General features: G+C 55.0%; 1 protein-coding gene across 2 annotated transcripts; it reads right to left on the bottom strand.

Annotated features, from left to right (window-relative positions):
- Positions 1-3,120: 3,120 nt before the first annotated feature.
- On the bottom strand, positions 3,121-12,443 carry HEXA (hexosaminidase subunit alpha). Of its 2 annotated transcripts, none has more exons than XM_039557935.1 (14): positions 12,176-12,443; positions 9,343-9,441; positions 8,980-9,045; positions 8,775-8,821; positions 8,339-8,449; positions 7,758-7,859; positions 7,541-7,673; positions 6,724-6,904; positions 6,335-6,421; positions 5,935-6,007; positions 5,317-5,497; positions 5,136-5,226; positions 4,633-4,737; positions 3,121-4,147 (listed from the first exon to the last, which is right to left on the bottom strand). In XM_039557935.1, the coding sequence occupies exons 1-14, from the start codon at positions 12,441-12,443 to the stop codon at positions 4,084-4,086; spliced, it is 1,608 nt and encodes a 535-aa protein (XP_039413869.1). In that variant the 3' UTR covers positions 3,121-4,083. The 2 variants fall into 2 exon arrangements, with proteins under 2 accessions (XP_039413869.1, XP_010410730.2); XM_010412428.3 differs by lacking the exon at positions 12,176-12,443 and adding an exon at positions 9,624-9,699.

Here is a 12,443-nt window from a genome sequence, read left to right as displayed (position 1 = left end):
GGACGGCCCCGCCCAGGAGCGCCGTATTAGCATAATGAGGGGGCGGTGGCCAATCAGAAGCGGGGGGCGGAAAGAGGGGCGGGGGGCGGCCCGGCTCCGCCCACTGCTGCCCCCTGCCGGGCTGACCCCGAACCCCCCCGCGCCGTCACCGTCCCGCGCCCGGCGCCCCCCGTGTCTCCCCTTTCGGCCCCGTCACCCCCATCACCCCGCCATCCCCATCACCCCCATCACCCCCGCCATCCCCATCACCCCCAATCAGCCCCCGTCATTACCATCACCCCCCCCCCCCCACCAGAATCCTTGTCACCCCTATCACCCCCGGCATCCCCATCACCCCTATCATCCCCATTACCCCTATCACCACCATCACGCCCATGACGACCATCATCTTCCTCACCCCTCATCACCTTCATCACCCTCCCCCATCATCTCCATCATGCCCACCACCCCCATCACCCCCGTCCTCCCCATCACCCCCGGTCCCCCCTTCCACATCCCTCCCATAATTTCCTGTGACCTCCATCACCCCCCGTCATGCCCCGCCACCCCCTATCCCCCCATCACTCCCCGTGTATCCCCTTTCCCCTCATCCCCCCATCACCTCCTATGTCACTCCCTTTCCCCGTCTCCCCATCACCCCCATCCTCCCTCACCCCCCTCCATCCCCTTTTTGCCCCCCATCATCCCCCCAACTCCAGTCAGGGCTGCCCAAGGGGCTGAGCAACCTCCCACCTTCCCCTTACAGCCCTTTAGTAGCCTCCAGACTTCACCCCTCTCTGTTCCCCACCTCAGAGCAGGGGTTAAATCCACAGAAGAGGCTCAAAAATGGTCACTTTGGACACTTCGTTGAGTTTTTCCACCTCCATGGACCCCACGCTGCCCCTGTTGCCCCCCTGGGGCTGCCCCAGAAGGGGGAGGAGGGGAGCACCTCCCTCCTGCACCCCACATCACCCCAAAAGATCTGTAATTAGACTGAGCAGCTTCAATACCTGGTGTTGCCGTTAATTAATTAATTAGTCCCAAAGCAGCAGCCAGGTGGGGGGAGGCCTGGCTTCCCCGGCACGCTGCCTCATGTGCGCAGGGGCGTGTGAGCGTGGGGAAGGGTGTGAGCGTGTGCAGCTGTGTGCATGTGTGTGTGAGTGCGTGTGCAAGCATGTGCAAGGCTACACAAACACGTGCATGTGTGTTCAAGCGTGTGCAAGCACATACAGGCGCTGCAAGAGTGCACACGTGTGTGTAAGCACAGCACATGTGGCTTCAGGCCAGCGCGTGAGTCTGGGCAATGACACGTGGGGGCATTTGCACATGTGTGCACGTGTGTGCAAATGTGTTACTGGAATGTGCAGGCTTGCAAGGACCCATAGGCACACGTGTGCAATGACCTATATGCACACGAGTGCTAGGACTCCTTAGCACGAGTGCGAGTGTGTGTGTGTACACGTGTGTGCAAGCACGTGCACCAGTGCAAGGACACCCATGCACGTGTGTGCAAGGATCCATATGGACATGTGTGCAGGCATGTGCACAAATGTATGTCTGCAAGGACCTATATGCACGTGTGTGCAAGTTTGTGCATGAGCGCACGTGTGCAAGGGCCCACATGCATGTGTGAGCAAGTGCATGTGTGCAAGTGCACACGTGCAAGGGCCCTTAATGCACGTGTGCAAGTGTGTACCCAAATGCATGTGTGCTCAACAACCCCTGTGCACGTGTGTGCACGAGCGTATGTGTGAGGACCCACAGCCACGTCTGCACGAGCTCGTGCACGTGTTCACAAGCACACACGTGTTTACACGCACACACAACGCACACAATGCACACATGCTAACAAGCACACACAGTGCACACACGTTTACAAGCACACCCATAACACACACACGTATTTACAAGCACACACACAATGCACACACGTTTACAAGCACACACACACCTTGCACACACATTTACAAGCACACACGTGTTTACAAGCACACCCATAACACACACAAGTATTTACAAGCACACACACAATGCACACACGTTTACAAGCACACACACACCTTGCACACACATTTACAAGCACACACACGTTTACAAGCACACCCATAACACACACACGTATTTACAAGCACACACACAATGCACACACGTTTACAAGCACACACACACCTTGCACACACATTTACAAGCACACACACGTTTACAAGCACACCCATAACACACACACGTATTTACAAGCACACACACAATGCACACACGTTTACAAGCACACACACACCTTGCACACACATTTACAAGCACACACACGTTTACAAGCACACCCATAACACACACACGTATTTACAAGCACACACACAATGCACACATGTGCCCGCCACTGCAAGCGTGTCCCAATAAACTCCCCTGGCTGGTGCCAGTGCCCACGGGTGGGTTTGGGACGTGTGGAGCACACTCCTGCCGGAATCCGGGGGCTTGGCGGCTGCTCCTCGCCGCCGCTTGGGTTTATTTTTAAACCCGTTGGCCCCGAGTGATTCACACGCTGCCTGTTCCCTGTTCCCTGCTCCCCGGCAAGTTTTACACGACCAAAATAGATGTTCTGGAAGGAACGGGCCACCCGGCAAAGCCGCGGCAGGGAAAGCGGGGTGCTCCCGGGATCCCGGCCCTTGCAAGGGTGGAAACGTCACTGAGCCACCTCCATGATGGTGGTTTTGGGAAGATGCTGGCGCAGACACCCTGGAAAATGGGATCATGGGTGTGATGTTTAACCTGGATCACAATACCAGGCTTCAGCGGAAGGTGCTGTGTTGGGGGGGTCCTCCATGGGCATCCCAAGTCCTGGGGGGGGTCTCACACCTGGCTACGGGGGAAAGGGAGCCCAGCAAGGTGGAAGGGCAGGTGGAATGAGGGCAGGGAACTGGGACAGCATGGTGAAGAGTCTCTCTTGCAGAGCATCATCTTTGGGAACAGAGCATTGTTCTTGGGAGCAGAGCACCCCTCCCAGAGCCAGGGTCCCTCTTACCCCAGCCTTGCTGGCAGCAGCTCCCTGCAGTGACAAAAGCACATGGCCAAGGTACCACTTTACAGCACACTGGGGAAAAAAAAAAATTTAAAAATCCAACTTATAAAACCAGGCGGCAGTAATAACTGTTAATTCACTATTTTTAATTTAAAGTGCAATCATAAAAGGTTTCCAGCCATAACAGGGCATCTCACTCACTTAAGACCAAGACACACATACAACAGTCCCATCCAGCCAGGATTTCTCCCCGAGAGATTCCCTGCTTTCAGCTGAATGCTGTTTCCAGCATGGCAACCCCAACCTCTGAGGGACAACAATCACACCTGTCCCAGTTCTGTGGGAAAGCAGCACCACTGGTTTCTTCTGCAAGGAAAACACCATTGAAACCAACTCCTCTGGATGGAAGAGACCTGGAGAATTATCCTGAGAATAACAGAGCAGGAGGAGGATGGGTCAGTTGGCCAAATCCCAGGGAGAGGTGACAGCCTGAAGAGCTGAGCAAAGATTTCATAATATCCATGCACCACTCAGCAGATTTGCAAGGGCTCCTCAAAGCGGCTCCAGGGTGTCATCTGCTGAGGAGAAGCCAGAGGAGGTGGCAGCAGCCAGGGTTTAGGGCAGCACACGTGGTGGCTTGCAGGCCTGGCCATCAGAGGAGAGAGGAGGGACAAGGACAGGACCCCACAGCACAACATGACTGCAGAAGCAAACCCTGCAACAGCAGCAGAGGCTAAGCCCAGTTTATCCAGCTGAGCAGGCACCCTGCAAGCTCCAGAGCCACCGGGATGATGCTTCTTCACCAGCGTCTCTGGAGCAAGCCCTACCCATCTCCTGCTAACCCTTGCACGGTCTCCCAAGCCCCAGCTGAGCAGGAATAGGCACCTTTTTCCTCTTTGAGGTCATTTATTTACAGATCTGAAGAAATAAAAATAGAAAAAGAGGCAAAGAGTGCATGCCGAGGCAAAAAAATGTTCCTTGCAATGAAGCCAGAGCAGAAGGTGGGGTGGGAAGGGGTCCCTCTGCCCTTCTGAGGGAGGGACATTCCTCCTCCGTGCACAGAGACTGAGGGCAGCAGGGCTCTCCCTTCAAAGCCCGCCAAATTCACGGTCACAGTATCCGACGTAGAGAGGCTGTGCTTGGACACCACGCCTGGGAAGAGAACAGAAAGATGGCATCAGGGAGAGGGCACAGGTAGAGCCACCACTGGGTTTGAGGGGCTCCAGCGGCACAGGGTGGCCATGGGTGCCCCGTTCCAGGAGTGACAAGGAGGGAGTGGTTTTCATACTGTACTTATAAACTCAGTGTTTTGCTCATGTGTGGGAGCACAGGGTGAGGACAGGTTTCCCAGGGAAGCTGGTGCTGCAGGAGGAGTGGCAAGAGCTGACAAGTCCCCTCCTTCCTCAGCACAAAGCCCTCTCCTCGCCAAAGCCACCAGCCCACGCCGGCAGCAGGAGAGCTCTTCCAGCACTGCACAAAGCAAGCTCTGCCCACGGCACAGGCACCAGGGAAACCAGGGCTTTCCAGAGGAACAAGGGTCATTTTGCAGCAGGGCAAGCCCTTCTCCCTCCCTCGCTGCCCTCCCAGGGCTGAGCCCAGAGCAGTTGTGCCGGGGGGAGCAGTCCCAGGACGGTTACCCAAGCAAGGTGCAGCGGAACTCCGCCAGCCGGGCGTACGCATCTTCCACGTCCCTGACGGTCTCATTGCTCCAGAGTCTTTCAGCTATGGCCCCAGCTCTTGGCCTTGAGGACAAGGGACAGGCAGTCAGGACAGGGGGGAGCTCAAAAGCGTCTCACATTGAAGCCCTGAGCTCCCAAACGCTTTCCTGCCCAGAGTCCTTCCACACACAAAGGCTTCAGAGTATCCCAAGATCCATTGCTGGACACATGCCCACCAGCAGCAGACCAGGGTGACAGGACAGACAGGTGTTAAACACAGCCTGGTTGCAGCAGCAGGTTGTTACAGCCTTGCAAAGCCTCATTTCAGCCTCAGTGAAGCTGCTACCGGCACAGAAGGGATAAGGACAGGCACCATGTGCAGACCAAACCCACAAGTTCAGCACATGATGCTCAGTGGTAAAGAAAAGGGACACAAGCCTGGCCCCACATGACCCAAGTGACCTCCCAGTGGCCTCTCTTACCAGAGCCTGGGGGTCAGGTTGGTGACATCCACATATTCACCCCACATGCAGGCCTCACCACCCATCACCAGGGCCTTCTGCTCAGGGCTGCCTGTGGAGGGGACAGCAAGACAGCCAGTTCTGGCGCTACGTCTGAGCACCAAGCCAGCTGCCATGCAGTCAGGGGACACAAGGAACACACCTGCAAAGCTCAAGGGCTCCACCTTATAGGCTGCTATCCAGTCCTGCCCGTAGGAGATGCGGTTGAGGTACCAGGGTGCAGAGAGCAGAGCCCGGTAGCCAGCCCTGGTGACGTTGGCCATCTCGTTCATGTACTGCATGGAGTTCTCCTTCCACACGTGGATGATGGTGTCGGGCCTCAGCTGAGGAGCACAGGTGAACACGGTGCAGGGGATCGCTGCGGTGACAGAAGCATCACCTGCTCCCCCGAGTAGAGCGCCCTGACCCCCTCCACACCCCCAAAAGGAAGCTGAGGCAGACTTGGGCTCGATTTTTGAGCCACTTCCCATCTAGTTTGCAGGAGCAACAGAAGGAGGGATAAGGCCGTTTGCAGAGTGTCCTGGGCAGGGTTAAAACCTGCATCTTGCAGATGAATATACAAGAACCTGGAGGGAGCGAAGCATTGGCAGCAGTGTGATAAAGCCACCATGAGGGCAGCTCACTGGCAGCACCATCTGGAGATCGACCCCAGTCCCATTACAGAGTAACCCCCACCAGCCCCAGCATGGCCCCCCCAGAGCACACCAGTGCACCAGGCTGGGCTGCGGGCACCGCTCACCCCAGCACATGCAGCTCTCACCTTCACGTCGTTGTCAAACACCTCCTGCCACACAATATAACCTTTTCCAAGGGAAGAGACAATGTGCAGAAGCCTGGAGTGGGAAAAGTACCGAGTTTTGGGTGATCCCACTGATGCCCTCTTTGGTGGTTACATAGAGTCAAAGGAGCAGCACAGATATTCCCAACATCCTCAGTGGGATGTGGAGGTGCTTCTGAAGGAGAAGGGAGAGAGCACAGCCCCTTTCTCATCAGCCCCAGGCTTTTTTGTGGCCAATCTCCCACTAAAATGTTCCCTTTTGGGGTCAGGGAGACAAGACCAATGGGGATGCTCCTGAAAAGGAGATCTGGTGTCCCCAAGACAGAAGACATTTGTGCCAGTCACACAGTGCAGATGCAGGCCCTGGATGCCCTGTCCTTACCTCTGGATGTAGAAAGACTCCAATTTTTTGTAATCTTCACCAAAGCCCATCTCCTTCATGAAAGCACGGATTTCTGGATTGGATTTCCTGTGCACCAAAGAGAAGGAACAAAACCATTGCAACCTGACCTCTGGAATAAAGCCAAGGCATGGTCAAGCCCCTCCCACATCAGTCCAAGGCTTGCCCAGGCATTCCAGAGCTGTGGCTGGACCAGCACCAGCAGCTCCCTACATCCAGCATCACCATGAGCACAGAAATACCAAAAAACCCAAGCATCAGTGCTACCCCTGGCCTGGGAGAGCAGGACACCAAAGATCATGATCAAGAAGCGATAGGCTGGGACTCCAATCCCAAATACTTTCCCCCATTCAGACTGATCACAGACTCACCAGCACGTGAAATCCACCTCATCGCCACCGAGGTGAAGAAAGAAGTCTGGGAACACAGCACTGACCTCCTGGAACAAACTGGTCACAAACTGGTAGGTGCTGTTAACGATGGGGTTGATGGGCCCATAGACTCCAGAAGGAGCCTTGCCCGTATAGCAGGGAGTCAAGAGGCCTGGAGCACCTGATGAGAACAAATGCAGGATGGTGAGGAAGGGGCGAAGTGTGACCATGTCATCCTCTACAGTGCCCCTCAGCACAACACAGGGCCATCAGGGGACAGGGAAGGAGGGACAGCCACAGTTCCCATTGTGACCACACACGTGGTGAATTCTAACACGGGCCTTGGCATTTGGAGGCAGGGGAAGGGAAGAAAAAGACAATGGAATGTTTTCCTGGAGCTTCTTGCACTTCCAGACATGGAAGAGGAGATGCAGTTCTTGGAGCAGAGAGCGGTGTGTCAGGACTGGGACACAGCTGAGTAGAGCAAGGAAGCTTGGCCAGCTGTACCCTGAGTTAAACACAAGATCCTTGCAATAGCCATGATAATAGTTTTGGAAGAGCAGATGTTCCCACAAAAAAATCACCCAGCTTGGACCCAAGAAAAGATGGAAATGTTTCCCTTCGGATTTTGCTCTAGAAGTTGGACCACTGGGTCCCACATCCCCCAAATAATGGCTTGCTCCTCCTCAAAGCCAGCCTGTGGGACACTGCTGCCCACACCCAGCTTTTAGGGTCCAGACTGCAGCTCCCATTCCTGCCCCTGGGACAACTCCAACTCTCCTCAGAGCAGCAGCAGCAGGCAGGGTCTGCTCCTCACCTGGCCCCCAGGAGAGGGTGTGGCCAGGGGTATCGAACTCAGCGATGACTCTGATGCCGCGCAGGCGGGCGTACTCGATCACGGTGCGCACGTCGCTGGCTGTGTACACGTGGGTCATGGCATTGAAGGCTCCCTGCGAACATGGGAAAGCTCAGGAGCAGAGGCAGGGGATCTGCTCACCTGAGCTGGGCACTACGTGGGGATCAAGGAGCATTACCTGCTTGCTGAGCTCTGGGAACGTGGAGCTCTCATAGGGGAAAGATGGGTCATCCACAATGTGCCAGTGAAACACGTTGAACTTGTTGTAAGCCATGACGTCCTGGGAAGGAACAGGGACAAAGATGAACGTGCCTCATCCCTCCTGAAAAGTCATCCAGCTTGCCACAGATAGGGGACAAGGTCCTCCTGCTCCAGAAGGACAAGGCAGAGTCTCTAAATGCTCCCCAAGATCCAAGAGGGATTCAGACACCTCCCTGTAAACACAAAAAGCTGCACAGGGCCAGGAATACTTCTGCTCAGTAAAATCCCTGCTCTCCCTGTAACTGAGCCACTGGTGGAAACCTGCAAGTTTAATTCTGCTTGGGATGAACACAGAACCACCAGCCACCTTTACCAGTGTTTTCCCTTGCCTTAGAAACAACTCAGCCTTGGAGAGTAACCTGGACCGCAGGAATCCAAGATACCTCAAGGATTTCTTTTTAATGAAGGCAGCTGAGAAATCACCTAAACAAGGGAGCTCAGTTGTCACAGGGGAAGGGGCACCCAATTAAACCTCATCTCGCAGCACGGGTGCCCTACCAGAGTTTCCAGGATGGCTCTCAGAGGCAGGTAGTGACGAGAGGTGTCCAGCAACAGTCCCCGGTGAGGGAAGCGGGGAAAGTCCACGATTTCTGTCTCATTGATGTAGTACTGCACACAGAAGACGTGAGGAAGACATGAGCAGGATGTTGGGAAAATGGCCATTAGCAAGAGACACTGAGGGTCACCACCGTCCCCAGGGCTGGCAGGACAGGGGTGCTCTCACTGCCCAGAGTGCAAACTGGCCAGAAGGAGCTGCAGCACTTCTTTACCCGCTCAGAAGGCAGGGATCCGGCTGGATCCACGAATCTCCACTTGGCTCTTGGCAAGGCTGAGCCCACTCATCCCAAGCATCCCAGCAACCCTCAGTCTGTCCCCATGGAGGCAGGGGCATTATGGAGAGCTGATGCCCCCAGGAGACGAGGCCAAAACTCACCGTGCCATTCTCATCTCTCCCAATGAGCTGGCTGAATGTTTCCAGGCCTGCAGGAAAACACACAGTCCCTTTCTCAGCACAGACACCCCCAAAGGAGCAGAGCTCAATTAACAAAGAAGTATATGGAAAGAGAGAGGCACCGTGAGACATCCCCACAGGCCCGAGGCAGGGAGAGCAGGAATGCCCTGCGGAAAGCACAGCTCACCTCGGAGAGCTCCCCAGATGGTCTCTGCAGAGAGCAGCATGGAGCCTTTGGAGACGGACAGTTTATCTGAAACACAGCATCAGGGGCTGTCCCACACGGCCATGACAGCACTGGCAGGGCTCAGGTACTGAACTGCACCCTGAGACCCCGAAGAACTGAATTTTGGGCCGCTCTTGCTGTTTTAAACCTCTCCCCACTGCTTCATCAGCACCCTCAGGTACGTCCCCTCCTGCGCTGCCCCAGTGTCTCAGTAATGGGGGACTGGTGCCCTCCCCAAAACCAAGGGTAACCACACAGCGCTTCTTCCCAGTGACAGGCACAGAAACAGCCACATTCCCTCCCGCTCCCAACCCCAACACTTACAGCTCTCCTTGGAGTCTAGGCTGGGAAACCCATCGCAGCCTGGCGTGGAAACATAGACGAGAAGCTCAGAGCAGGGTGTTTCCCAGGATGGCTCATTCTCTGCAAAGGACACAGATCATGCACATCAACCCCATCCCAGCTCTTTTCCCTGCTTCCAAGCCCACCACCATCCTCCCAGCCAGAAACAGGCACCCCTTCCTGCACCCCAAAACAGACACCAGGGTGCTCAGCAGGGGCTAATTTCAACACAGCCAAACAGGAGAACATGAGCTGATCCCAACCTGTGAAGAAGCTTAAAAGGAGCACACAAGAGAGGAGAGACATCAGAATATGGAGTAGCAGCAGCCCCTGAGGCTTCCTGGACACCAGCCCTGGCTCTTAAGCTACAGCCATGACTAGTCAAAGCTTCTCCATGAGGGAGAAGAGCTTCTTGTTTCTAAGCTCCCCCAGCGCTGGAAGAAAGTACAAGCCTAAGAGCTCTGCCCTACCCACGCTTCTTGGAAAGGGCAAAGAAAACCTGTAAAAAGGGGTGGAGAATGAATCTGCTAAACTGGGCTGAGTTTGAGGCGATCAAAAGGTCTCACCCAGCTCAGAAAAGCTCCCGACCAACTTCACCTTCCGCAGAGCAGGTCCCAGGTGTAGCAACCAGAGAATTGAACCCAGTCACATTTAGACCTCAGGTAGGAGCTCTGGGCACACTTCCCTAACTGAAGAGCACTCCCAAGGATGCACAGGCCTGAATCCCCACTTGAGTCACTCCCCCACTCCAAAGGGATATTCAACCTCTGCTGGGACGGAAGGGACTACTCACAGCAGTCAGCTGCCAGGAGAAGTATAGGGTAGCAGGGTGGGACCCTGCTCATCCCAGTCCAAGTCCATGCCTACACCCCCACAGCATTCCCAAGAACAGCCAATGCTCAATGTGGTCACTGAAAATAAAGAACTTGGCTTTGAATGAGCCAAGAGCACCAAGAAGTTTCCAGAGAGACTGTGGCACTGCCAGCATTTCAGAGAAATGCAGAGAGCCCCTGCTCCACCGCTCACAGGAGCCAGAATCCCCCGATTTCTCCATGAAGGGATGACGAAACCTCTGCGGAAAGAAGGAAAACAGCTTGAAGCCAGCCCTGTTTTGAGCCTTCCTCTCAGTTGCAGACAAGCTGGTAGCCAAGGCAACCTCGCAGATGTGCAAGCAGCACAGCAAGACCTGCTCCCTCCGCTCGGGAAGGCGGCAGTTCACCGGGAACAGCCGCTCTCAGGCCTGGGGACACAGGGAACACTCATCCTGCTGAGGAGTCTCAACAGAATTGGTCCCACCATCACATACTGTGTTTGGACCTGCCCAGGGAGACGCTTCCCAGCCCAAACACGGCCTCCTAGGCCAAGGTGCAGACAGGCACCCGAAAGGCAGCACAGCCAGAAAAGGTTTCTGCCATTTATTTCCTCTATTAATAGAAATTATTTCCTTTCATCCAGGGTTTCCACTGCCTGCTCGTACTAACCACCCATGCGGAAAAAAAAGACCAAAACAAAATGAAGGCAAAGAGGGGAAAAAAGGCCTTAAAATAATTTGTGTAGTTTGAGCACCATAAAGCAGGGCATATGGAAAATGATGAGTGTGAGCTGGATCTTGTGATCACAACGTTGCTCCAAGTGATTTGATGGTCACATTTCCCCTCTGAGTGGAACAGGAGAGCGTGAATAATTAGATCAGCTGTTTTTAGTTCCTAGCAGCGAAAGAGAACCAAGAGGAGTCTTCTTGGCTCCCAAATCAAAATTTATTTCTACTGCTACTCACAAGAGTTGAAGAAATAAAATAAGCCAAAGGGTTCTCTGTTTCAAACCTGCTTTTTTCAAAGTATGATGTACTCAAGACAAAGCCAAGCGGCTTCCAACGCTGCCACCCTTCTCCGCTTTGATCAGCGGCGACAGAGTTCACACTGACATTTAAAATACTCAGGAGCAGAGTTACTAGCTCTTTTTGATGAATGAAGTGCTTCATATGTCCTGGATATAGCACTTCAGGCTGCAGCAGACCCACGCAGCCACTGAGCATCTCTGCATGTCAGCTCCACAGCCAAGAGATTTCCTGCAGCTCATCCCAGACAAGCAATGGGTGCTATCATGAAGAAGCCTGGGTTCAAGAAACCTTTAGAACCTGTCCCAAAGCAAATCCAGACTCTCAATGCCTTTGCCTTTCCTCATCTTACCCTACAATTTCAGGATGAATCCAGGAGCTAATCCCTCCCTGGCAGAAAAGCCATACTGCCTTGGGACTTCTAGCAGCTCCACTTTGGCAGAGGTGCCCCGTAGCACAAGTATGTACTTGGAAGAACACACAGGAAGCAGCAAGTCTTTCCTCAAGGTGAGACCTCACACAGGACACCGAGAGCTGCTATGAACGGGAACAGCCAAGACTTAGCAGTAACCCTGGAGCAGGAACGGTTGCGAGACGGGCAGCGGATCTCCCTGCAGCCACAAGAGAAGGAAGCGAAATGAAGCAATGGGGGGCTTAACACTATCCGGAGGAAGTAAAAAATGAGATGGAGGAAACCCTTGATAGCAAGAGCCTAAATCCTGGCAGGAAGACGACTAATGCTGTGCCAAACTCGGTTAGATTTATTCTATACAAGCCATAAGCATTGCCCTCCAAATCCCAACGCTTAGCTGCCCTTGCCTCCAGACTCTATTCCACCCACACCTCCCACCCCACCGAACTGAGGGGAGGCAGACGGCCACCAAACCCCGTGGTTTGACCCCAAAATTAGCGAAGGTGTGGAGGGGTGTTAAGCTCAAAGCCACGGAGGGAAGGGTCAGCGCCCGCCGCGGCCCTCACCGGTGGGACGGCCGAAGAGCAGCGGCCAGTACCGCTGGAAGGCGGCGTCCAGCACGGCGCAGCCCGGCCCCACGGCCGAGCCGTCCGCCGCGGCGAAGCGGAACCGGCGGGCCGGCACCGGGCAGCGGCCGGCACCGGGCGGGAAGCTCTGGGCCTGCGGCTGCGGCCACACGGCCCCCGCCGGGCCCGGCAGCAGCGGCAGCAGCAGCGGCGGGAGCAGCAGCAGCGGCCGGAGCAGCGACAGCCGCAGCGCCCGCGCCGCCGCCAT

Source organism: Corvus cornix, chromosome 10, assembly GCF_000738735.6.
Source record: "Corvus cornix cornix isolate S_Up_H32 chromosome 10, ASM73873v5, whole genome shotgun sequence".
In the NCBI taxonomy this organism is placed as follows: domain Eukaryota; kingdom Metazoa; phylum Chordata; class Aves; order Passeriformes; family Corvidae; genus Corvus; species Corvus cornix.
Note: the sequence above shows the minus strand (reverse complement) of the source record. Positions and strands in the feature narration are given on the sequence as shown.

What these genes read in the sequence shown, in the direction of transcription:
- HEXA (XM_039557935.1), bottom strand. Translation starts at nt 12,443, where the DNA reads ATGGCGGCGGCGCGGGCGCTGCGGCTGTCGCTGCTCCGGCCGCTGCTG. An exon ending in CCTAGACTCCAAGGAGAGCT is followed by an intron (nt 9,046 to 9,342) that starts GTAAGTGTTGGG and finishes GCTGTGTTTCAG; the next exon opens with ATAAACTGTCCGTCTCCAAA. An exon ending in TTCCGCTGCACCTTGCTTGG is followed by an intron (nt 4,148 to 4,632) that starts GTAACCGTCCTG and finishes TTCTCTTCCCAG; the next exon opens with GCGTGGTGTCCAAGCACAGC.